This window comes from Salmo trutta, chromosome 2 (assembly GCF_901001165.1).
Source record: "Salmo trutta chromosome 2, fSalTru1.1, whole genome shotgun sequence".
In the NCBI taxonomy this organism is placed as follows: domain Eukaryota; kingdom Metazoa; phylum Chordata; class Actinopteri; order Salmoniformes; family Salmonidae; genus Salmo; species Salmo trutta.
Genome location: NC_042958.1, coordinates 27,841,067 through 27,869,036, shown reverse-complemented (window position 1 = coordinate 27,869,036; position 27,970 = coordinate 27,841,067). Strand labels below are relative to the sequence as shown.

Below are 27,970 nucleotides of genomic sequence, written 5' to 3'. Positions count from 1 at the left end.
GGAATTCCTATCAGGCTAATTCACAATTAGGCAATCCCTCACCAACTGACGCGGAGGCTGCATACACATTTGTCTTTATCTCTTTGCCTCTCTTTTAGTATGCAAAAGGGACAATGGGCATGTTTAAACTTTTCCCATCAAAATTGTGAAAAATATGTTTCTATATCAAGACTGATTTCTTTAAAATGGCCATTTTTCCCAGACACAGATTGAGCCTAGTCCTGAACTTAAAATCATAGAGCAGGTAAGAGTTTGACCAATACAATGGAAAGGCCACACACATCCCCCCATGCAGGATACATACAGAAGCTCCTAATTGCCACCCACCAACATTAGCCTTCATTTAGGCTGTTGTTTATATATAGTACAGTTAAAAGTTTGGATACACCTACTTTTACTTTATTTTTACTATTTTCTACATTGTATAATAATAGAAAAGACATCAAAACTATGAAATAACACACATGGAATCGTGTAGTAACCAAAAAAGTGTTAAACAAATGAAAATATATTTTATATTTGAGATTCTTCAAAGTAGCCACCCTTTGCCTTGATGATAGCTTTGCACATGCTTGGCATTCTCTCAACCAGGTTCATGAGGTAGTCACCTGGAATGTATTTCAATTAAAAAGTGTGCCTTGTTAATTTGTGATATTTCTTTCCTTCTTAATGTGTTTGAGCCAATCAGTTGTGTTGTGACAAGATAGGGGTGGTATACAGAAGATAGCCCTATTTGGTAAAAGACCAAGTCCATATTATGGCAAGAACAGCTCAAATAAGCAAATAGAAAAAACAGTCCATCATTACTTTATTTCACCGGCCTGAACTACAATTCATGTCGCCTATTTGATAAAATATTGAATTTGACCTTTACTACTATCGCCCATAGAAATGCATTGAATAACACATTCATAAATGGCAAAAAAACACAGTCAAAAAAGAAATCATAAGGAATAAAGTTTTGATGTGTCTGTCCTATATCTAAGAGATACAAAATAGCTGAAGATATATGTGTTTTTGGACACATATTTAACCCACATATATAACTACCTCCATACTTCCATTAGTTTGTATGTGTTACCTTCAGACAAGTCACGAGTCCTGTAATGTCAGGGAACTCAAAGAAGCAGGAGGGGTGAAGTCAGGCGCAGGGGACCAAGATCCGTGAACACACGTTTTAATAGGCAATAGTCCAAACTGCCAACAAAATGTAAGGCAGGGCAAAAATACAACACAATAAGAGCCCGAAAAGCAGAGTAGGGGCGCAGCCCAAAAACTCGTAGCCTTACTACACAAAAATGCAGAAACCCCAAATGCCTAAAACCCCAACCTAACCAAACCAGACAATACAATCCCGCACAATCCCCAAACCTAAACAGAGACTAAATAACCCCCCACTAACGATCTAACACAATACAGGTGCACACATAAACCAGACCTCACCAAAAGAAGAATGAAGAGAGGATCAGTGGCAGCTAGTAGGCCGGCGACGACGACCACCGAGCGCCGCCCGAACGAGGAGAGGCGCCACCTTTAGTCGACATTGTGACACGTAATATATGTTAGTTTGTAGCTCAAACAGTTCGGACGCTACAGACAGAAGTTTGCACATCAGCATTACTGATTTCAGACGAGTCCCGTGATCCTTGTGGGGGTCGTAGAGAAAAATGTCAATCATAATAGTTTGCATGCCAAACCATTCGGACACTACAGACGTCGTGAGAAGACTGATTTTCGGGATGTCTCATGGTCTGACAAACACTGCTGTAGCTTGGCCAACTACCACAGATATGGAAGGCCAACATAGGCAGATGCAGTGGATTGAGACGCAGCACATGCAAAAAATATCTCTAGCTTAAACTGACGGATTTTGATGGGGATTTTTTTATTATGTTACTTAGACTTACTCACGGGTGCTGCAGTAAATATATAGCATAACAGTACTTTATTGTTAAATTACATTTTAATAAATCTACAGCAATTGCTAAAAGTGAATATGGAATTATATTACAGCGTACTCCAAAATATTTTGTGTTTTTATATCACTTGCACTCCCCTAGGCCTAAACAAAGGCTTACAAACTGGCAGTGACTACAGGGCAAAACAGATCAAAAGGACAAGGCTAAAAACTCCCCAATTAAGGTTGTGACATGCTGGCACTCTGATCTGATCCCTATACACATTTAATTTCTAGGGAACTACTACCACAGATCACTTATATTGGTACAGTAGTCTAACAGGTGCAACAAGTATTGCGTCTTATAAGGCACACCTCCAAAATGTGTTATTTAGAGATCTTTAACAACAATACCATGCATCCACAAAAGGCTGTTGAGTGGTACTGAATCAGTAAATTGCTGTAGATTTACAAGAAAAGATTTCTAGAGTCCAAAAATACACTATGGTACTGTATTAAGTAGGATGGTACTGAAATCCAGTAAATATAGTCTGTGGGGTACATCATTCTCACTAATGGGTGCTCAAAATATGTTAATGAGCCAGAGATTATTTTGCTTCCCACAACATTGTACTTTACTGTATTTGCTGTAATTTTGCAGCAGTGTAGCGGAATGCCATTGAGGCCCCATAATGCATTGCTCTTTACAGGACTGTACTGTAATATAGATTACAGCAGCTAACTGTAAAAGTTTTACAGTAAATTTACAGCCATTTGTTAGCGTTATGCTACCAGTTTATTCAAACGGGAGTTAGCATTCACCAGATATTTTTTCTAAAGCCAAAAATGACAACTTCTACATTCTGCAGCGAAAATAGCCAAATATATCCAAATCAGATTTTTGTATCCACATTGTGGGCCTGTTAGAACACATATTGTAAATCATGATGGATTTGACAAATATCCACTTTGTTAGATCAGATTTTTTTGAATGGGTGTCAATGATGGTGTCCTCGTTCTATACCCCACGTCTGCGTTCCATTGGTCTGTTTATTGCATGTACTCTCAATCGTTTATTTCCATGCATTGAAAGTGCTTTTTAGTCTCGGGCTAGGCCTAATCTCTGTCTGGGAAACTGGTATAAAGTGGAGAATATACCATGCTTTACAGCTTTTTTCTACAGATTGTAAACTCATAGTATGAGTATTGTCATACAATATACTGTAGTATCATAACATTGAAAAAGAGATAATGTGTCACAATTGCAGATGGAAAATTATCATCTCGGCATGAAAATCTCAACATGATGCAGAGCAATAACAAAATACACACAAGTGTCCCTTGTGTCACCTCGAATGATTTCAATATGCTGTTTCAGTAAATTGAGCACCTAATATACATTACATGTACACTGACCAAAAATATGAAAGCAACATGGAATGTTTTAAGGCAATCAAACAGGCAAAACCTCAGTACAGAGAGACGCAATTCAACGGCTCAGAATCGAGACATATGTGGCAGGGTCTACAGACAATCACGGATAACAGAGGGAAAACCAGTCACGTCGTGGACACCGACGTCTTACTCCCAGACAAGCTAAACACCTTCTTTGCCTGCTTTAAGGATAACACAGTGCCATTAATGTGGCCCGCTCCCAAGGACTGTAGTAGGCTCTCCTTCTAAATGGCCGATGTGAGTAAGACGTTCGAGGGGGTTAACTCTCGCAAGGCTGGCAGCCCAGACGGTATCCCTAGCCGTATCCTCAGAGCATGCGCAGACCAGCTGGCTGGAGTTTTTAAGGACATATTCAATCTCTCCCTATCCCAGTCTGCTTCAAGATGTCCACCATTGTTCCTGTACCCAGGAAAGCAAAGGTAACTGAACTAAAGGACTTTCGCCCCGCAGCACTCACTTCTGTCATCATGAAGTGCTTTGAGAGGCTAGTTAGGGGTCGTATCACCTCCACCTTACAATAGATAAATAGATTCACAGACAATGCAATTGCACTGAACACTGCCCTATCCCACCTAGACAAGAGGAATACATATGTAAGAATGCTGTTCATTGACTATGGCTCAGCCTTCAACACCCTATTACCCTCCAAGCTCATCATCAAGCTCGGGGCCCTGGGTCTGAACCTCACCCTGCACCACTGGGTCCTGGCGGGCCAACAACAGGTGGTGAAGGTAGGAAACAACACCTCCACTTCACAGATCCTCAACACAGGGGCTCCACAAGGGTGCGTACTCAGCTCCCTCCTGTACTCCCTGTTCACCCATGACTGTGTGGTCACACACGCCTCCAACTCAATCATCAAGTTTGCAGATGACACAACAGTAGTAGGCTTGATTACCAACAATGACAAGACAGCCTACAGGGAGAAGGTGAGGGCCCTGGCGGAGAGGCACTATGATAATAACCTCTCCCTCAACATCAACAAAACAAAGGAGCTGATTGTGGAAAAGGCAGATGGATGCCGCCCCTATCCACAATGACGGGACCGCAGTGGAGAAGGTGGAAAGCTTCAAGTTCCTCGGCGTACACATCACTGACGATCTGAAATGTTCGACCCTCACCTTGTAGTGTGGTGAAGAAGGTGCAACAGCAACCTCAGGAGGCTGAAGACATTTGGCTTGGACCCTAAACCCTCACAAACTTTTACAGGTGCACAATTGAGAGCATCTTGTCGGGCTGCATCACCGCCTGGTATGGCAACTGCACTGCCTGCAACCGCAGGGCTCTTCAGATGGTGGTGAGGTCTGACCAATGCATCACCGGGGGCACACTGCCTACCTTCCAGGACACCTATAGCACCCGATGTCACAGGAAGGCTAAAAAGATAATCAAGGACATCTACCACCCGAGCCACAGCCTGTTCACCCTGCTATCATCCAGAAGATGAGGTCAGCACAGGTGCATCAAAGCTGGGACTGAAAAACAGCTTCTATCTCAAGGCCATCAGATTGTTAAATAGCCATCACTAGCCTGCTACCACCCGGTTACTCAACCCTTCACCTTAGAGGCTGCTGCCCTATATACGTCGTCATGGAATCACTGGTCACTTTAATAATGGAACACTAATCACTTTACATACTGCTGTTAACATACTGCTTTACTCATTTTATTTGCATATTATATATTCTATTCTACTGTATTTTAGTCAATGCCACTCCGACATTACTCGTACTAATATTTAATATTTATATTTTTCTTCATTTGACTTTTATTCATTATTTTACTTTTAGATTTGTGTGTATTGTTGTGAATTGTTAGATATTACTGCACTGTTGGAGCTAGGAACACAAGCATTTCACTACACCCACAATAACACCTGCTAAATATGTGTAAAGTTGAAGTCGGAAGTTTGCATACACCTTAGCCAAAGATATTTAAACTCAGTTTTTCACAACTCCTGACATTTAATCCTAGTAAAAATGCCCTGTCTTAGGTCAGTTAGGATCAACACTTTATTTTAAGAATGTGAAATGTCAGAATAATAGTAGAGAGAATGATTTATTTCAGCTTTTATTTTTTTCATCACATTCCCAGTGGGTCAGAAGTTTACATACACTCAATTAGTATTTGGTAGCATTGCCTTTAAATTGTTTAACTTGGGTCAAACATTTCAGGTAGCCTTCCACAAGCATCCCACAATAAGACTTTTTCTATTGTATTGTAATGTAGTTACATTTTTGTCTCATCAGACCGCAAATAATTTTGCCTCTCAAAGTCTTTCACATTACTTTTTGTAAACTCCAGGTGTGTGGTCTAGTGCCTTTTTATCAGGTGTGGCTTCCATCTGGCCACTCTCCCATAAAACCCAAATTGGTGTAGAGACTGTTGTCCTTCTGGAAGGTTCTCCCATCTCAGCCAAAGAACACTGTAGTTCTGTCAGAGTGGTCATTGGCTTCTTGGTCACCTCCCTGACCAACACCTTTCTTTCCCGTTTGCTCATTTTGGTCGGAGGGCAAGCTCTAGGCAGAGTTGAGGTAGTTCCATACTTTTTCCATTTCCCAATGATGGAGACCACTGTGCTCTTGGAAACTTTTAACACTAGAAATTGTTTTATACCCTTCCCAAGATATTTGCCTCATCACAATTATACCAAGGAGAGCTACAGCCATATCCTTGACTTCATGGTATAGTTTCTGCTCGGACATGCACTGTCAACTGTTGAATATTATATAGAAAGGTGGGATTTTTTCTAAATCATATCCAAACTATTTATTTGGCCACAGGTGGATTTCAATCAAGTTGTATTTACAGATCGAGGATGCTCAAAATAAATTGTATGCACCTGAGCTCTGTTTCGAGTGACATAGCAAAGGGGTGTGAATACTTACAGTGAGGGAAAAAAGTATTTGATCCCCTGCTGATTTTGTACGTTTGCCTACTGACAAAGGAATGATCAGTCTATAATTTTAATGGTAGGTTTATTTGAACAGTGAGAGACAGAATAACAACACAAAAATCCATGTCAAAAATGTTATAAATTGATTTGCATTTTAATGGAGGGAAATAAGTATTTGACCCCCTCTCAATCAGAAAGATTTCTGGCTCCCAGGTGTCTTTTATACAGGTAACGAGCTGAGATTAGGAGCACACTCTTAAAGGGAGTGCTCCTAATCTCAGCTTGTTACCTGTATAAAAGACACCTGTCCACAGAAGCAATCAATCAATCAGATTCCAAACTCTCCACCATGGCCAAGACCAAAGAGCTCTCCAAGGATGTCAGGGACAAGATTGTAGACCTACACAAGGCTGGAATAGGCTACAAGACCATCGCCGAAGCAGCTTGGTGAGAAGGTGACAACAGTTGGTGCGATTATTCGCAAATGGAAGAAACACAAAAGAACTGTCAATCTCCCTCGGCCTGGGGCTCCATGCAAGATCTCACCTCGTGGAGTTGCAATGATCATGAGAACGGTGGGGAATCAGCCCAGAACTACACGGGAGGATCATGTCACAGGGTCTTGTCCCCTGCCATTACCTCCTCCCAGGTCCAGGACGTCCTCCACTCTTTCCTTTCCCAGGCCCAGGATCCCTGCTCCTCCTGGGCACGCTGCTTGGTCCTATTGTGGTGGGATCTTCTGTGACGTTCGTCGTTAGGAGTAGACCAAGGCGCAGCGTGAGTTGGGTTCATCATATTTATTGATAAATGAGAACCAGCAAAAACAATAAACAATACAACGAACGAAAAGCTAGGCATGCAAACACAACAAAGTGGAATAAGTCAAGGGGTCTGAATACTTTTGAAGGCACTGTATAACACAATACCATATGTATTTCATAAGGCATTATTTTGAGGCTGTCACGCCCTGACCTGAGAGAGAAGTTTTTCTCTGTTTGGTTAGGTCAGGGTGTGACATGGGGTGGGCATTCTATGTGTTGTATGTCTATGTTGTTTTTTCTTTGATTGGCCGAGTATGGTTTCCAATCAGAGGCAGCTGTCATTCGTTGTATCTGATTGGGAATCATACTTAGGCAGCCCTTTTTCCCACAGTCAGTTGTGGGATCTTGTCTTTGTGTTGCATGGGTGGCAAAACTCTTGTTGGCAATCACAGAGGTCAGACGTTTCTTGTAGTTGGCCACCAGGTTTGCACACACCTCAGGAGGAATTTTGTCCCACTTCTCTTTGCAGATCTTCTCCAAGTCATTAAGGTTTCGAGGCTGACGTTTGGCAACTCAAACCTTCAGCTCCCTCCACAGATTTTCTATGGGATTAAGGTCTGGAGACTGTCTAGGCCACTCCAGGACCTTAATGTGCTTCTTCTTGAGCCGCTCCTTTGTTGCCTTGGCCGTGTGTTTTGGGTCATTGTCATGCTGGAATACCCATCCACGACCCATTTTCAATGCCCTGGCTGAGGTAAGGAGGTTCTCACCCAAGATTTGATGGTACATGGCCCCGTCCATCGTCCCTTTGATGCGGCGAAGTTGTCCTGTCCCCTTAGCAGAAAAACACCCCCAAAGCATAATGTTTCTACCTCCATGTTTGACGGTGGGGATGGTGTTCTTGGGGTCATAGGCAGCATTCCTCCTCCTCCAAACACGGCGAGTTGAGTTGATGCCAAAGAGCTCCATTTTGGTCTCATCTGACCACAACACTTTCACCCAGTTGTCCTCTGAATCATTCAGATGTTCATTGGCAAACTTCAGACGGGCATGTATATATGCTTTCTTGAGCAGGGGGACCTTGCGGGCGCTGCGGGATTTCAGTCCTTCACGGCGTAGTGTGTTACCAATTGTTTTCTTGGTAACTATGGTCCCAGCTGCCTTGAGATCATTGCCATGGAAGCAGGTGGAGACAGCGAGGGAGGAACGGCAACGTTACGAGGAACTAGCACGGCAACAACGGAAGCATGAGAGGCACCCCCCAAAAAGATTGGGGAGACTGGCAGAGTCAGGGTGGAGACCTGAGCCAACTCCCCGTGCTTACCGTGGGGAGAGTAGGACGGGTCAGGGACCGTGTTATGCGGTGATTCGCATGGTGTCGCTAGTGCGCATTCACAGCCTGGTGCGCTCTGTGCCTGCGCCCCGCAGTTGCCGTGCTAGAGTTGGCATCTCCGAGTTGGGCATCTCCGGCGCGGCCAACGCTTGGATTGCGTCCTACCTGACAGGTCGCTCCTACCAGGTGGCGTGGCGAGAATCTGTCTCCGCACCACGTGCTCTCACCACTGGTGTCCCCCAGGGCTCTGTTCTAGGCCCTCTCCTATTCTCGCTATACACCAAGTCACTTGGCTCTGTCATATCCTCACATGGTCTCTCCTATCATTGCTATGCAGACGACACACTTCTGATAACCAGGTGGCGAATCGCATCTCTGCATGTCTGGCAGACATATCAGTGTGGATGACGGATTACCACCTCAAGCTGAACCTCGGCAAGACGGAGCTGATCTTCCTCCCGGGGAAGGACTGCCCGTTCCATGATCTCGCCATCACGGTTGACAACTCCATTGTGTTCTCCTCCCAGAGTGCTAAGAACCTTGGCGTGACCCTGGACAACACCCTGTCATTCTCCACTAACATCAAGGCGGTGACCCGATCCTGTAGGTTCATGCTCTACAACATTCGCAAAGTACGACCCTGCCTCACACAGGAAGCGGCGCAGGTCCTAATCCAGGCACTTGTCATCTTCCGTCTGGATTACTGCAACTCGCTGTTGGCTGGGCTCCCTGCCTGTGCCATTAAACCCCTACAACTCATCCAGAACGCCGCAGCCCGTCTGGTGTTCAACCTTCCCAAGTTCTCTCACATCACCCCGCTCCTCCGCTCTCTCCACTGGCTTCCAGTTGAAGCTCGCATCCGCTACAAGACCATGGTGCTTGCCTACGGAGCTGTGAGGGGAACGGCACCTCCATACCTTCAGGCTCTGATCAGGCCCTACACCCAAACAAGGGCACTGCGTTCATCCACCTCTGGCCTGCTCGCCTCCCTACCTCTGAGGAAGCACAGTTCCCGCTCAGCCCAGTCAAAACTGTTCGCTGCTCTGGCACCCCAATGGTGGAACAAGCTCCCTCATGACGCCAGGACAGCGGAGTCAATCACCACCTTCCGGAGACACCTGAAACCCCACCTCTTTAAGGAATACCTGGGATAGGATAAAATAATCCTTATAACCCTCCCCCCCTTAAAAGATTTAGATGCACTATTGTAAAGTGGTTGTTCCACTGGATATCATAAGGTGAATGCACCAATTTGTAAGTGACTCTGGATAAGAGCGTCTGCTAAATGACTTAAATGTAAATGTAATCCAGCCAGGAAGGATTGTGCCGGCTCAGGATTCCTGGTCTCCGGTGCGTCTCTTCGGTCCAGGATATCTTGCGCCAGTTCTACACACTGTGTTGCCAGTGCCCCTGCACAGTCCAGTTCGTCCTGTTCCTGCGCCCCGCACTTGCCGGGCTAAAGTAAACAAACAGCCAGGACAGGTTGTGCCAGCCCTAAGCTCCAGACCTCCAGTGTGCCTCCACGGCCCAGTATACCATGTGCCTGCTCTGCGCACCCAGTCTCCTGTGCGTCTCCCCAGTCCGGTGAGACCTGTTCCAGCTCCACGTAAGAAGCCTCCAGTGATAATCCATGGCACAAAGCCTCCAGTGATAATCCATGGCACGAAGCCTCCAGTGATAATCCATGGCACGAAGCCTCCAGTGATAATCCATGGCACGGAGCCTCCAGTGATAATCCATGGCACGGAGCCTCCAGTGATGATCCATGGCCCGGAGCCATGGCACGGAGCCTGCAGCGACGTCCCCCGGTCCGGAGGCTCCAGCGACATCCCCCCGTCCGGTGCCCCCAGCGACGTCCCCCCGTCCGGAGCCCCCAGCGACGGTCCCGCAGTCCGGAGCCCCCAGCGAGGGTCTGCAGTCCGGAGCCTCCAGCGAGGGTCTGCAGTCCGGAGCCTCCAGCGAGGGTCTGCAGTCCGGAGCCTCCAGCGAGGGTCTGCAGTCCGGAGCCTCCAGCGAGGGTCTGCAGTCCGGAGCCTCCAGCGAGGGTCTGCAGTCCGGAGTCTCCAGCGGCGGTCTGCAGTCCGGAGTCTCCAGCGGCGGTCTGCAGTCCGGAGTCTCCAGCGGCGGTCTGCTGTCCGGAGTCTCCAGCGGCGGTCTGCTGTCCGGAGTCTCCAGCGGCGGTCTGCAGTCCGGAGTCTCCAGCGGCGGTCTGCAGTCCGGAGTCTCCAGCGGCGGTCTGCAGTCCGGAGTCTCCAGCGGCGGTCTGCAGTCCGGAGTCTCCAGCGGCGGTCTGCAGTCCGGAGTCTCCAGCGGCGGTCTGCAGTCCGGAGTCTCCAGCGGCGGTCTGCAGTCCGGAGTCTCCAGCGGCGGTCTGCAGTCCGGAGTCTCCAGCGGCGGTCTGCAGTCCAGAACCTCCGGCCATGATCTACGGTCCGGTTCATCCAGCAACGATCCACAGTTCAGAGCTTCTGGCGATGATCCACGGTCTGGTACCTCCGGCGACACAAAAGCGGAGGAATTAGCGGGCGGAGTGGAGGCTACGCCGCCGAACCGGAGCCGCCACCATGAGTAGATGCCCACCCGGACCCTCCCCTATAGGGTCAGGTTTGCGGCCGGGAGTCCGCACCTTTTGGGGGGGGGTACTGTCACGCCCTGACCTGAGAGAGCCATTTTTCTCTGTTTGGTTAGGTCAGGGTGTGATATGGGGTGGGCATTCTATGTGTTGTATGTCTATGTTGTTTTTTTCTTTGATTGGCTGAGTATGGTTTCCAAACAGAGGCAGCTGTCATTCGTTGTCTCTGATTGGGAATCATACTTAGGCAGCCCTTTTTCCCACAGCCAGTTGTGGGATCTTGTCTTTGTGTTGCCTAGCTTTTCATTCGTTGTATTGTTTATTGTTTTTGCTGGTTCTCATTTATCAATAAATATGATGAACCCAACTCACGCTGCGCCTTGGTCTACTCCTAACGACGAACGTCACAGAGGGCCTAGTTTTACCCTAATACAGTGGCCTGCAACTCATACACATCACTTTGAACCAAAACCACGCCCATCACTATCGTATTCCCCAACATGCTCCATTGCAGGTTTAGACTTGTTTGTTTAGATATCTACAGTGCATTTAGGAATTATTCGGATCCCTTGACTTTTTCCATATTTTGTTAAGTTACAGCCTAAATCTAAAATGTATTAAAAAAGTATTTCCCTCATCAATCTACACACAATATCCCTTAATTTCAAAGCGAAAACAGGTTTTTGCAAATTTAGAAAAAAATGTTTTTGAAATACATTATATTATACAGAAGTATTCAGACCCTTTGCTAGGAGACTCGAAATTGAGCTCAGGTGCATCATGTTTCCATCTTCCTTGAGCATTTCTGCAACTTGATTGGAGTCCACCTGTGGTAAATTCAATTGATTGGACATGATTTGGAAAGGCACACCTATCTATATAAGGTCCCACAGTTGACAGGGCATGTCAGAGCAAAAACCAAGCCAAGAGGTCGAAGGAGTTGTCTATAGAGCTCTGATACAGCATTATGTCGAGGCACAGATCTGGGGAAGGGTACCAAAACATTTCTGCAGCATTGATGGTCCCCAAGAACACAGTGGCCTCCATCCTTCTTAAATGGATGAAGTTTGGAACCACCAAGACTCTTCCTAGAGTTGGTCGGCTTGACCAAACTAAGCAGTAGAAGAAGGGCCTTGGTCAGGGAGATAACCAAAAACCGATTGTCTCTCTGACAGAGCTCCAGAGATCTTCTGTGAGATGGGAGAAACTTCTAGAAGTTGAACCATCTCTGCATTACTCCACCAATCACGACTTTATGGTAGAGTGGCTAGACGGAAGTCACTCCTCAGTAAAAGGAACATGACAGCCCGCTTGAAGTTTGCCAAAAGGCACCTAACGGACTCTCGGACCATGAGAAACAAGATTCTCTGGTCTGATGAAACCAAGATTGAACTATTTGGCCTGAATGCCAAGCGTCACGTCTGGAGGAAACCAAGCACCATCTCTATGTTGAACTGTTTTTCAGCGGCAGGGACTGTGAAACTAGTTAAAATCGAGGGAAGGATGAACAGAGCAAAATACAGAGAGATCCTTGATGAAAACTCCTCCAGAGCACTCAATACTTCAGACTAGGGTGACGGTTCACCTTCCAACAGGACAATGACCCTGAGCACACAGCCAAGACAATGCAGGAGTGGCTTCGGGAGAAATCTCTGAATGTCCTTGAGTGGCCCAGCCAGAGCCCGGACTTGAACCTGATCGAACATCTCTGGAGAGACCTAAAAATAGCTGTGCAGAGACAATCCCCATCCAACCTGACAGAGCTTTAGAGGATCTGCAGAGAAGAATTGGAGAAACTCCCCAAAACCTTCACAAAGATAAATAACATTAATTTATGCACCCGTTATTTAAATGTTTGTTCCAGTTTAAATACAGGATTCTAACGATGGCATGCATTCTGAATGCAGGATGCAGGTGAATACAATATCCAACTGTTGAATAGCTTTGCTTCTGATGGACTCCATTAAAAATAACACATCACTTTGCAAGCCATTATAAAGTGACTTAAAGGTAGGGTTGCAAAATTCAGGCAACTTTTCTAAATTCCCAGGTTTTCCAGAAACCCTGTTTGGAAGTTTCTTGGAAACAGAAGCAGGAAATCAGAACCTTCAACCAGGACTTCAACCAAGTCTCTGGAATTATGCAACAAGACATGTAGCCCTGATGTCGGCTGTGTTATGAAATGGGGTACAATTATGCACTTTAATTAGTGATGTTACGTTTGATGCCAGCTAATCGCCAAGCAGTGTATCTCAAAGCAGTGTGCCGATGCCTTCATCACTTTATCAGAAGTACTTTATCAATGGCGTCTGAAGCTTCGTTTCGTCGCACAACCACCTGATTGGTTTGGTAGAAAACAAAAAGGACACGCTATGGGGTGTGAGATGTCATCTATAATAATTTGACTGCTTTAAATTATTTTGACCAGCAGGGGCCAGTAGCGTATACTGTGTTGATCAAAGCCTTGAGTAATGCACCTATTTTCGATACAATTGGCTGGAAACCTTCATTTCCCCATCATTACTTATAACTAAATGCACAAACGATGATCTTACAGGGTACCACTACAGTGATAAGTGTTTGTATCCCTTTTGGAAAAAATCTACCGTAAATTCCGGACTATGAGCCGCAACTTTTTTCCCGCGCTTTGAACCTCGCGGCTTAAACAATGATGTGGCTAATATACGGATTTATCCCACTTTCAAATTTTTTTTTCTCAAAAAAACACATTCTGTGACGTGCTCAGTTTTTTGGCGGCATGAAGCTTTCATTAGACCAATGAAATTGCCGAACAGGTTAAGGTCAAACAACTTTTTTGTTTACTGTTTAGATTAAATTGAGCGCTCTCAAACTTCCCATCATTCCGATTGCGGTAGTCATTTTGTCACCCTCATCATGGCAAAGACACAGAGAAATGCATATGATGCAGCTTTCAAGTTGAAGGCGATTGATCTGGCTGTTGGAAAAGGAAATAGAGCTGCTGCACGGGAGCTTGGTCTTAATGAGTCGACGATAAGACGTTGGAAACAGCAGCGTGAGGAATTGACTCAGTGCAAAAAGACAACTAAAGCTTACTGCAAAAATTTTTTTTTTTGTTACAAGCCGTGTTTCGTTAAAGCCTATTTATTTTTGTTACAAGCCGTGTTTCGTTAAAGCCTATTTATTTTTTTTACAAGCCGTGTTTCGTTAAAGCCTGTGTAAAGTTAATTTGTTTCAATCTACCGGTAGGCACCTGCGGCTTATAGACATGTGCGGCTTATTTATGTTCAAAAGAAATAAAACATTTAAATTCAGTGGGTGCGGCTTATATTCAGATGCGCTTAATTAATAACCTCTTGAGCCTCTCATCCCGTTAGCGGGATCATTTTCCAGCGAAAACTTCTAGCGACATTAGCATAACGAAATTCAATATATATATTTTTTCAAATATAGGACTGTCTCATATCGTTTTATAGATACACCTCTCTTGAATCGACCCTCGTCGTCCGATTTCAAAAAGGTTTTACAGGAAAAGCACAACATTAGATTATGTTAGAGGAGTACATGGTAAAAGTAGCATCATTTGAATTTTCCGACCAACCACATGCATCACAAATAACCAAAAAACAGCTAAATGCAGCACTAACCTTTTACAAACTTCATCAGATGACACACCTAGGACATCATGTTACACACAGCATGCATTCTTTTGTTCAATAAAGGTCATATTTCTATATAAAAACAGCATTTTACATCGGCATCTGACGTTGGCTAACTATTTTCCCATAAAATGCGTCCCGGGAAACAGTGCTACAATTTCATAAATTACTATTTGAAAACGTTTTTTTTATTTTATATTGTCAATCTAAGATTTATAGATGAATATCTCTTGAAAACACCCGTCATAACAGATTTTAAATTAACTTTACAGGGTAATCACACTTTGAGATAAAAGGGATGCGATACTCAGAAAATGAGCTAGAAAACCTAGCTCGGCGCCATCTTGGAACAATCGCAAATCACATCTGATCTTGTATAATATTGTCAATAATCCCTTACCTTTAGTTGTCTTCATCAGAAAGCACTTCCAGGATTTCCCAGGTCCACGACAAATGTATTTTCGGTCGAAAAAGTCCATCCTTTATGTTCCATTGGCTTGCTGTTGTTAGCGCGTCTGAAGGCTGTACCCAAATGTTGATCCGGGCGCGGGACTTAGGTTACGAAAAATAACTTTTTTCCCTCTTTTAGGTTCGTTCAAACATGTCAAACGTTGTATAACATTAATCTTCAGGGCCTGTTTCAACAAGAGAGCCAATAAGATTAAAGTGGGACGATTGCAATGTGTTTCAAAACGTTTCCAAAGGTGGGGGTAGACACGGCCGCCGACGTCACAATGCTGATGGCCCTCCTACTGTGACCAATTGCCACAGCGTCTCCTTCACTGAGTTTCGACAGTAGAAGGCTCAAAACACTTTGTAAAGACTGGGGACATCTAGTGGAAGCAATAGAAAGTGCTCAATGAACGCTTTTTCACGTTGTGAATTACAGGCAAGGGTGTGAAGTCGGGTCCACAATTCAGAATCCCACTTCCTGTTTCAATCGGTCTCGGGGTTTTGACTGCCATTTGAGTTCTGTTATACTCACAGACACCATTCAAACAGTTTTAGAAACTTTAGGGTGTTTTCTATCCATATAAAATAAGTATATGCATGTCCTAGCTTCTGAGTTTGATTAGTAGGCCGTTGAAAATGGGAACGAATTTTTTCCAAAATGCGCTGTGTCGCCCCCTATGGTAGGATATCCTCAAGAGGTTTTTTTAATAGTCCGGAAATTTCTTTTCATCTTTTTTTTCTAAGAGTGTAATACAATGACCTGAAACTCATCGTTTACACCACATGAGGCCTACAAATCACATTACTCTGGCTAGTAAGGTGATTCCTATTGGAATTCATCCAGTGGGGGATGTCCAACTTTTGACAATTTTAATCACCCGCAACCTGTATTCAATACGACAGCCAGGGTTGGTAATACTAAGTTATTATATTACCTAAAGCATCTGAACTGGAACAACTGTTTAAGTAATGGGTGCAACAAATCCATGTAAGATATTGGATTAGTTTAGAAAATGTTTGTAATTTATATTTGAGTTGCATAAGCTCAATTAATGAATCAGTCAATTGCGCAAATATACGTGGCTCAGTTGGTAGAGCATGGTGTTTGCAACGCCAGGGTTGTGGGTTTGATTCCCACGGGGGGCCAGTACAACAAAAAAAATGCATGAAGTGAAATGTATGCATTCACTGCTGTAAGTTGCTCTGGATAAGAGCATCTGCTAAATGACGTAAATGTAAATAAAATCTACCTGCAATAGAGCATGGTGGATAAATATGATAATGATGTTTTTTTTCAAAACAATGTTAGAGTTTCAGGCCCATGTTTTAGGTTAAAACTAGGCCCGCAAAATAAGGCCTTGTGAAATATGTATTGTATTGTGTTAAATATGTTTTTGGATGGTAACTGGATGAAACAATATCAAACTATCAAGACCAAAGTATAAATAATTACTGTTGCTTCTACATTGATAAAGTTTGATCATCAAGTTACTGGTCCCCTACCCCATGTCAAACACTTGGATTCATTATTAAGGGGACAAGGTGACATCACCTCAGCTCTAATTTGAATACACCAGTGGTAACGTTATTGTCTTACCTTATTTAAGTAAGTACCGCCTCGGACGGAAAGTTCTATATTTTTTGAGGGGAGTTTATTTAATGTTTTGATAAAAACTTGAACCCACTCTTGAACTTCTAAAACTAGATAGAAAGAATTTATAAATTGTAACAGACCTATATATTTTCAAATAATTACCCTTTTTCTGGCCCACATATTGATTTCAACAAACAAATCGTTAAAAAAATATATCTGTACGGCCCTTGCTTGAATTTCGAAATCCTGAGGTGACCCTTGAGCCAAAAAGTTTGCCCACCTCTGCCATATAGATGTAGGATCTTAATTTGCCCTGTATTGTCGCAGCAAAATAATCCTGCAGCAACAGGGCTTGAAAGTTTTTTCATAATGTTGCTTGATCGTAGTTAGGCTATTAGCTGGTCAAATTTAGGCTACATGAAAAGTGGAATATTGTTAATATAACTGTGTTGGTGCATTTTTTTTGTGAATTTATGTAAATCACAAAGCTCATTTTCATTACTGTGGTGCAGGAAAAATGTTCAGACCTGCCTAACTTCTCTACCTATTCTCACTTGTGTTTTAATATTCTTCATGAGTGTTTGTTGATGTTTTATCCAGACAACCCCAGCCTCCTCAGCCACGTCCGAGTCACGTTGCAGGTGTTGGATGTGAACGACAACCCTCCTGAAATTAAAACAGACGAGGAGGTCGTTGTTTGTGAGAGCTCAAGGCCAGGACAGGTGAGCATCATGCACATACACATGAGTGGAGGGGGCGGTGATAAGGTGTAGCTAATACATTTTTAAGAGTGAGTTTAATCGTGTCACCATGGCAACAAAAACTTGAGTAAAAGAAAATAAGTATCTTTTATTTTAAAAAATTGTGGGGGGTTCAGAAAGTTTGAGTTTGAATGAAAGTGCTACTCAATAAAGGAACAGTGAATAACAAAATATAAAACATGGCTGTTTATAAGTGGAATATTGTTAATATAACTGTGTTGGTGCATTTTTTTGTAAATTTATGTAAATCACAGATTATTATCTAAAAAAAGAGATTTAACGGAAAATTAACTGCCAAATTGGCAAAACCTTGTCAAGGTGGATAGGTGTGGTTCACACAGTTTAAGTGGTCCATATTTAAGTAGCAGCGGATTAAAAAAATACACTTAAAGCGGCAATCAGCAGTAGAAACAATGAGTATGTTTACTGTACATGCACAGTAAAACCTCAATATTAAACCGATTATGGCAGTAGGCAGATTATGCAAGAGTCATGTAAACACCTTACAGTACTCTGTTTATCTTAATTGGCATAAGGTCAAAATTGGGGTAAGCATACGCTGATTAAAACATCTGTTTTTTTGAGAAATCTTTCAAATTATTAGGACATGTAAACACCTTAATCGGCATTCCAGCTGTGTATTTGATCTGCGTATGTGCCAACGCCAGTAGCGCAAGCCTCCCTCGTTAACGCAAGTGAAGTGAGTTCAGAACAATTGAATGTATGCGTCTTAGGAATAGGTTTCACATGCAAACTTTATAGGTCAGAACTCAGAATCAAATATACTTCCCAAAAATAACATGGTAGATGTGGTAGAACGTTTATTTAGATTTTGAAAATTTGTACATTTATCAGAGTGCCATCAGGTAGCCTGATTTCAGATGTGTCCATGTAAACAGAATTATTAGGGAATTTGTTCTTCTTGCAAAGCATGTAAACGTTTTAATCAGACTATTATATTATATCTATCTAGAATAATTGCATTATTGTGTGCATGTAACCGTACTCAATAACAATAATTTTCTGTAAAAAGCTGAGGGATGGAGAAATGTAACTGGGTAATTTTACCATTCGGTGCCTTTTGAGAAGTGTAACTTGTTATACAAAATGTTTTTAAGTATATTTCACCTAATTTTAACATTCTGTCATAAAAAGCAGATATTCAACTTCATAAAAAAAAAATCCCATCTTAAAACCTGTTGAGACCAGGGGGCAGGATCTTATCCCGGTATTGGGATTCATTGTCATGTGACCATGGCGGGGAATTCAAAACTGCAAGAGTAATCATTTCAAATAATCAAATAATCAACTATTTTCCTCCATTTGAAAGATATATCTCCTAAATCTAACCACGCTGTCCAATTTTCAGAGGCTTTACGGAGAATGCATAAAGTTAGGTTATGTTAGGAGAGTACATTGACAATAGCTGCGTGTAATGTTTAGCCAATTCAAAGAAGGGCATCAACAGACAGAAAACTAGCTAGAATTATGCACTTACCTTTGACAATCTGCATCAGATGACACTCATAGGACATTATGTTATACAATACATGCATTTTTAGTTCCATCAAGTTCATATTTATATCCAAAAACAGCATTTACAGTCGCGGTGAAATTCAGATTTTTTTTCGGCTCGAATGCTCCCAGTGAATCCAGCATTACAAATCACGGAATTACTATTCGAAAACATTGGTAAATTATAATATTGTCATTCAAAGAATAATATATTATCATCTCGTAATTGCTACCGAATGGTAGCAATTATGGTTGCTATAAACTGGGTACTATGCTAACAACATAAGCTAAGCTATAAGCTATGCTAAGCTAAGCTAAGCTATACAGTTTGCATTAGCATCATCTAATATCGATAATAACATTCTAAATATCCCCTTACCTTTGATTATCTCCATCAGAAGGCGCTGCCAGCGATCCCAGGTCCAGAACAAATGTGGTTTCTTTTGACAAAGTTCATAATTTATGTCCAAATAGTTAGCGTTCAGTAGGCTCCCACAAAATGAGGTGGGCAGTGTAAAGTCACGCCGAAAAGCTAAAGAAAACCTAGTAAATAATCTATTTACATTTGTTTAAACATGTCAAACGTTGTTTAGCATTAATCTTTTGGTCCATTTTTAACGTGAAACATCAGTAAACATCAGTAATATTTTCACACAACCTATCAAGTGTCTAGAATAAACGATTATGACAAAGACACTCTTCTCAGATTTATGCGCAGGCGCAAAAAATGAAGTGATGACGTGTCAACTTGTAAGCATTCTAATTCGGTCTGTATTCATCACAGATGCGTCAAACAACTTTATAAAGATCGTTGACATCTAGTGGAAGCCTTAGGAGTTGCGAACTGAATCCTTTCTCACTATGGTATCTATAAAACAATGACACTAAATAGTACAGCCACAAAATTCTCATTTTTTTAAATCTATTTTTCTCAGGTTTTTGCCTGCAATATGAGTTTTGTTATACTTACAGACACCATTCAAACTGTTTTAGAAAATTCAGAGTGTTTTCTATCCGAATGTGTTAATAATATGCATATCCTAGCTTCTGAGTTGGTGTAGGAGGCAGTTAAAAATGGGCACAGAAGGTAGTCATGGACATTTCAAAATGCTGAATTTTGGCACTAGCTAGTCTTTATTCATATACAAATCCGATTTATTGAATTCTCCATGTCGTCTATATTAAAGGGCACTTTCATTTCTATACATACTTGGCTTTTACAAATTCTATATTGGTGCTCCATTTCTACTTAAAATATCAAAGGGACACAAAATGCACTCTTTTTGTGGAACAACTCAACTACACTCAAATTCATAGACAGAGCTATGGATGCAAGGACTGACCATCCTTGATATCAAAATATAGTTGAGGATATATAGTGTTTGTTTACATTTACTTTGTTTACAAACATTCTGATGGGGTACGACAGTTGAACTAAGCTCATGAGGTATTTATACATTCTTCAAGAATCAATGGGTACATATCATTCATTCATTTTAGTCCTAAAAATGGATGTAGCAACTGCTGATTGTCCTTTAATAAGTGCTCTTAAGCAGCTGAGGAGCACTTGTCCTCTAATTCCAATGTAAGTTTCTGAATGCCTTACATGTCGGCAGTTAAATAGGTTGGCAGTCAAAGCAGTAGCAGTTTTGTGCACCTCAAAACATTTGTATACATCAAAACATTACCCACAGTGGCAGTGTCTGTCGGGTCAGCCTTCTCCTGGGGTGCCTCTCCTTGGGCTGGTTCTCAGTCTCTTACCAATTAAGGGTAACAAGCTGACAACAGTGCAGAAGGGTCATTTATGAGAGCACCCGTCAGGCCTTTGATGCTAACTCCCACTGGCTGGGAGGCTAGAGCAGGACGTTCGAGAATTTATAGGCCCTCAACAATTCGGCTTCCATCACATAAAGAAATGTACGTGAGGACAACAGATGGTTGCCAAAGAGAAGTGTTTTGATAAGACAGGGGCGGCATCTGAAATGGCACCCTATACCCTATATAGTACACTACTTTTGACCAGATCTCTATAGACTGGTCAAATGTAATGCAAAAGGTGTCATTTTAGACATAGTACGGGTATTTGTTAAGTAGATGATTATGCATGATGCATAGGTCAGATTGATATGTCTGATGGATGTGATCAGAATAACTAAACAAAACTATTAATTATAAATCTGCTGCAAATGTTTTAAACTGTGGTTCACATCATTTTGAGTATCGAGGACTGACTTCTGGATGTTCACTTGTTAGCTAAGCATGAACGTACAGATGTAGGATCTTAATTTGATCACTCTTTTGTTACTGAGAAGTTTACTGCACTTTACTGCTGTGTGATTTACATAAATTCACTGAAAACCCACACCAACACAGTTATATTAACAGTATTGCACTTTTCATGTAGCCTACTTTTGGCAACATTATGGAACAAAGGTTCAAATCATGTTACTGCAGGATTATTTTTGATGTGACAATAAAGGTCAAATTAAGATCAGACATCTTGTAAGCAGCCGACCATAAAATGTGCATACATTTTGGTTTGCACTGTTTTTAATATGAAGACAGATCATGACTCATTATTAGTTAGCTATTGATGTTGTTTTTTCCTAATAAACAACAGGTGATTCAGACTATCGCTGCAGTGGATAAGGATGACTTTGCAAATGGCCAGCGATTCTCCTTCTCTTTGCTGAGCGGAATCCCTGTCAACCCCAACTTCACCCTCAAGGACAATGAAGGTATTTATTGCATTCAATATAGTCTGTGTGCATTTCTTATGAGTTTTCTCTAGCTCTGCCCTTTGGCGAAACCTCCACCCAAGGTTTCACATTCAACCACTCAATACCAGATATCTTTAGATACCTGCTACTTGTAAATATACATATCTTGATTGTCAAACACATCACAGTTAGGCACTGTTGACATTTCAGGGAACAACATTTCAATGAGGGCTCATATTATGTGATTTCCTCAAAACTTTCGAGTGCATAAAGGTGTTGGAATAGAATGTTTGGGACCGTTGTTGTTGTCAGACAGATTACTTGCTTTTGTCCGTGCCTCTCTCTCTCATTGCTTTAGTCCGTGCCTCTCTCGTGGTACTGCTCTACCACTTGCCTTATTGTATTGTGTACCAAGGCAGAGGCCGAGTGAGCAGTGAATAGTTACCATGGCAACTGGCAGTCAAGGGTGAGTGTCAGGGGGATAGATAGGCTACTTATCTTAGCTAGCTAAGACCCACAGGTTGGTTTCTGTGTTGCAATCATGAGGCTTTTACACTCTTCTGCGGACGATAGACCCCATAGGTAGGTAGCCCTGGGAGATGAGAGTTCACAGATCTCTGGATGGATCCCTGAGGAAGAAAGAGGAAGGGGAAAAAAGCGAAAGAAAATCAATGCGATAATAGGAGATAAGGCTGTTGAGCCTTTATAGTACCTTAGGTCCACACCACCAATACAGACCAGAGACGAGGAATGTGTCCCAGATGGCACCCTATTCTACTATATAGTGCACTACTGTTAACCAAAGCCCTATGGGCCTGGGTCAAAAGTAGTTCACCATAAAGGGAATAGGGTGCCATATAGGATGCAGACCCTTACCTTAGCTCTGTACCATCAGCCTCTGTCCACCTTTCCTTTATAAACCCAGCCCAGAGACTGGATTTACCGTGTTTATCCAAGTGGCACTTGCAGACCCTCCTCACTTCCTCTCAACCTATACCTTCCATGGAGGTTGTTAGGTCAACAACCAAAAGTACTGACTGGTCTGGAGTGTTTAGTGTTGAGGTAAAAAAAAGTGACAAGGGTGCAATTACGGCCAGCAATTCAGGGCGTTCCTTTATGTGGGCATTCCTGCATCTGCAGAAACCCCTATTTATTTTCTATTCGTCAATTTTTAAGCTAGGACAAGCAGAAGGCAGGGCTCTCCAGTACAGTAGGTGTTGTTAATGCACAATAAAGTTGGATGCCAGCCGCCGATAAACCCCACAGAAGAAGCTAGCTGTACACCGTTAGACAGTGTCCTTCGCCCTCGCCTGTCATGCACTGTTTCCTGACAGCGAGGGCAGGTGTTAATCAGGCGGTAGCAAAGGACTCTGTGTGCTAGCTTAGCTAGGCTGGTACACAGCAGGCGGGAGCAACACCGTGTACTAGTTATAGCTAGCACATTGTGTCCCTAACTTGTAAGATAGCCAGTTTGCTAACACTAGCAACTCAAGCCCTTTTGTTCACCTGACCTAGAATCTTCGATTATAGTCACAGCCGTGTATATCAACCCCCAAGTAGAAAGCTCGACGGCCCTGAAAGAATTTCACTGGACTCTATGTAAACTGGAAACCATATATCCTGAGATTGCATTTATTGTAGCTGGGGATTTTAACAAAGCTAATGAGAACAAGGCTTCCTAAATTCCACCAGCATATTGAAGGCGCAACACGAGCTGGTAGCATTCTGGACCATTGCTACTCTAACTTCCACGATGCATACAAAGCCCTCCCCCCCTTGGCAAATCTGACCATGACTCAATTTTGTTGCTCCCAGCCTATAGACAGAAACTAAAACAGGAAACGCCCATGCTCAGGTCTATCCAGCGCTGGTCTGACCAATCGGATTTCACGCTTCAAGATTTCTTCGATCACGTGGACTGGAATGTGTTCTAGGTAGCCTCAGACAATAACATTGACGTATACGCTGACTCAGTGAGTGAGTTTATTAGCAAGATGTTGTACCCACGGTGACTATTAAAACCTTCCCAAACCAGAAACCATGGATTGATGGCAGCATTCGCGCAAAACTGAAAGCGCCAACCAACACTTTTAATCATGGCAAGGTGACTGGAAACATGACAGAATACAAACAGTGTAGCTATTCCCTCCAGCAGGCAATCAAACAAGCAAAGCGTCAGTATAGAGACAAAGTAGAGTCGAAATTCAACAGCTCAAACACGAGACGTATGTGGCAGGGTCTACAGTCAATCACGGATTGCAAAAAGAAAACCAGCCCCGTAGCGGCCATCGACGTGTTGCTCCCAGACAAATTAAACAACTTTGCTCGTTTTGAGGACAATACAGTGTCACTGACACAGCCCGCTACCAAAGCCTGTGGGTTCTCCTTCACCATGGCCAACGTGAGTAAAACGTTTAAACGTCTTAACACACGCAAGGCTGCCGGCCCAGACTGCATTCCTAGCCGTGTCCTCAGAGCATGCGCAGACCAGCTGGCTGGTGTGTTTACGGACATATTCAATCAACCCCTATCCCAGTCTGCTGTGCCCACATGCTTCAAGATAGCCACCATTGTTCCTGTTCCCAAGAAATCTAAGGTAACTGAACCAAATGACTATCTCCCCGTAGCACTCACTTCTGTCATCATGAAGTGCTTTGAGAGACTAGTCAAGAATCATATCCTCTCCACCCTAACTGATACCCTAGACCCACTCCAATTTGTTTACCGCCCCAATAGGTCCACAGACCACGCAATTGCCATCACACTGCACACTGCCCTATCCCATCTGAATAAGAGGAATACTTATGTAAGAATGCTGTTCATTGACTACAGCTCTGCATTTAACACCATAGTACCCTCCAAACTCGTCATTAAGCTCGAGACCCTGGGTCTTGACCCCGCCCTGTGCAACCGGGTCCTGGACATTCTAACGGGCCGCCCCCAGGTGGTGAGAGTAGGAAACAACATCTCCATCCTGCTGATCCTCAACACTAGGGCCCCACAAGGTTGCGTTCTCAGCCCTCTCCTGTACTCCCTGTTCACCCATACCTGCGTGGCCAAGCACGCCTCCAACTCAATCATCAAGTTTGCAGACAACATTACAGTGATAGGCTTGATTACCAACAACGACAAGACTGCCTACAGGGAGGAGGTGAGGGCCCTCAGAGTGTGGTGTCAGGAAAATAACCACTCACTCAACGTCAACAAAACAAAGGAGATGATCGTGGGAGCATCCCCCCATCCACATCGACAGGACAGTAGTGGAGAAGTTGGAAAGTTTTAAGGTCCACGAAGTACATATCACGGACAAACTGAAATGTTCCACCCACACAGAGAGTGTGGTGAAGAAGGCGCAACAGCACCTCTTCAATCTCAGGAGGCTGAAGACATTTGGCTTGTCACCTAAAACACTCACAAACTTTTACAGATGCACAATCGAGAGCATCCTGTTGGGCTGTATCACCGCCTGGTACGGCAACTGCTCCACCCACAACTGCAAGGCTCTCCAGATGGTAGTGCGGTCTGCACAACGCATCACCGGGGGCAAACTACCTGGCCTCCAGGACACCTACACCACCCGATGTCACAGGAAGGTCAAAATGATCATCAAGGACAACAACCACCCGAGCCACTGCCTGTTCACCCCGCTATTATCCAGAAGGTGAGGTCAGTACAGGTGCATCAAAGCTGGGACCGAGAGACTGAATAACAGCTTCTATCTCAAGGCCATCAGACTGTTAAAGAGCCATCACTAACATAGAGAGGCTGCTGCCAACTTACAGACTCAAATCTCTGGCCACTTTAATACATTTAACAAATGGATTTAATATAGGTGTCACTAATCACTTTAAACAACGGCACTTTAATGATGTCTACATATCCTAAATTACTCATCTCATTTGTATGTACTGTATTCTATACCATCTACTGCATCTTGCCTATGCCGCACGGCCATCGCTGATCCATATATTTATATGTACATATTCTTATTCGTGTTGGAACCAATGGGATGCTCGTGGGTGAGGGGGGTGTTCATGTAGGAACCAATGGGATGCTCGAAGGAATGCTCATGTGCAGGAATCCTCCAAATTGCAGGTTGCAGTTGCACACAATTGAAAACAGTGGTCGAAATGTGTTTGTGTGTGAACTAAAAACTTATGCACAATCGTGTGCATGCAACTGGGTTTGCCCTTGAATTGTCCGTCCAACTTGACATCATGCTTCTTCCAATTTTAGATAGGTACACACAAGTCACAGACTATCTCTGAAGAATTTCCTTCTCAGGATTTATCAAATGTGCCTATATCTTATTGTGGCTTGATTTGATTAAATTATACTAATACAATACACTCTTATAAAAAATAGGGTTCTAAAATGTATGTTATTTATATTTGAGTAGAACAATATTAATGAACCAATTAATGTACATGCAAAAACACAGATATTGAAACAAACAATTTTAAAAAATATATCTGCAATAGAGCATGCTGGGAAATATGACCATGATGTGCATGGTTTTGGTTCATTGCTGGTTATTAACACCAACACGGGGTATGTTGCACCACTGAGTATGTTGCACCACTGAGTGCTAATTTAACTCTTTATAGTTTTAATTTTACTCTTGAATCAACACAAGAAAAGTAACACAAAAATATACACTAGTTAACACTGGCTAATTTGCTGTGTGCTATGAAAGGGACATATAGTATCTGCAAGCTTCCATATATTTCAAGAACCTTTCAGAGTTCAGAATAACCATAGATGCCACGTCAAGAAACCCACAATTAACTCAAAGGTTCTTTATCGGGCAAGAGTTCTCCAAGGAACCTTAAGAGCTGAGGAAGAACCCTTTTAAGAATCCTTTTTTCCCCCCGTGTAGAGTAAGCTCTTGCCTCTTACAGCAGGCTCTTGCACTACTACAGAGGTTGGGAGTGGATGTCTGTCTGCCAGCGCCGAATACTTCCCATCTGTTGTCATGAAATACAAGAAAATACCTCACACGCCCTCAGACAGACAACCCCTCCTCCCCCTCCCTCAACACCTCCTCCCTCATCCCTCTCTCCACCCCCATTCTCCTTGTTATGTTCAAAATAGTCCTCATAGACACAACATCTTGGGTTTGCATCCCAAATGGCACCCTATTCACTTTATAGTGCACTACTTTTGACCAGGGCCCATTGGGCACTATATAAGGAATAGAGTGCTATTTAGGGAAGGAATAGAGTGCCATTTGGGACAAATCCTATGCCCTATCATTGAGTTATTGCTTCTGCAAACACTTTTACACTTTTAGCCATAAAAGCTAGGTTAAAGAAAACACACTGGCTAAGTGATATGTGCTGAATGGTGCTATTGTTAAGGGTGTTATGTCGTCTCTGGTTTCAGCTGACTGCCTGTTTGTGCGTTTTAAAACAGCCCTTAAGGCATTATGGATACTTCAGAGGCCCATTTCTCCTGTCTGCTTGCAACCCCATCTTTGCTGAATCTCTAAAGCTATTATAAAACCTGAATTCCATTGTGTGCTATTCTCTGTTCTTCTCAGAACGAGTAGTTATTATTTCATTATTTCAAATCAAAAAGCCATGGCGTAATTTAGTTGCAGTGTTTCATTAACAATGTCTATGGGAAAGAGGTATGTAAGACAACAGCTGATGCACACAATGCAATCGTGAGTTGTGGAATCTGGGGCTCGTCTCAAATAATGCTAGTTAAGTAGTGCAGTGTATCCCACATTTTGGTACATTATCTACATAAAAAAAAGATAAACAGACATTGCCTTTCCCAATGGTGATTTACAATTACTCAACATTACATCCCTCTATGATCTGAGTTTTCTGTGCCACATCATTGCGGTGACATTTGCTTTTCTTTACTGTTAGTTATCTAGAAGGCTATGTTGTCTAAACAACCCAGTTATTTCAATAGATCAATAGATTTGTGAAGGCCTTTCATACAGAGGACCTTTTGTTATTCCAAGCTAACCAGCTTGGTAGAAAGCAACGCTGTCAAGCCACTGATATTTGGGAATTTTAATTAGCTTATGTATCATTCATACAACAATTTACCGTTGGTGCTCTATTTCTATCTAACATTTGAGACACGATTATCTGGTTTAGCTTTTGGAGTATTTGTGCCAAAGAGTACTATAAGAATCCAGTGTTTACGATAATTCTTAACTCCAAAATGTGCTTGCTTTGCTTGGTTTGTTAACTTGGGTAAGACACTAAAACATTGATATCAAAAAGCCTACATTAAAAAGCATCTATTTGCATGAGGCAGATGCATTTGATGAAACGTGTTATAACATGCATTACAAAACATCCAGTGACGTAACATGGCATAACATTATCTGAGCCAGCTAGACACTGAAATACT

At 42.8% G+C, this 27,970-nt stretch overlaps 1 protein-coding gene across 1 annotated transcript in view; it reads left to right on the top strand.

The window, feature by feature from the left end:
* Positions 1-27,970, top strand: part of LOC115154008 (cadherin-18-like) — a 242,751-nt gene that overhangs the window by 200,297 nt on the left and 14,484 nt on the right. Inside the window, exons 9-10 of the mRNA XM_029699766.1 lie at positions 17,200-17,321; positions 21,496-21,613. Coding sequence (XP_029555626.1) covers positions 17,200-17,321; positions 21,496-21,613 — 240 coding nt within the window. The remainder of the gene's footprint in view (positions 1-17,199; positions 17,322-21,495; positions 21,614-27,970) is intronic.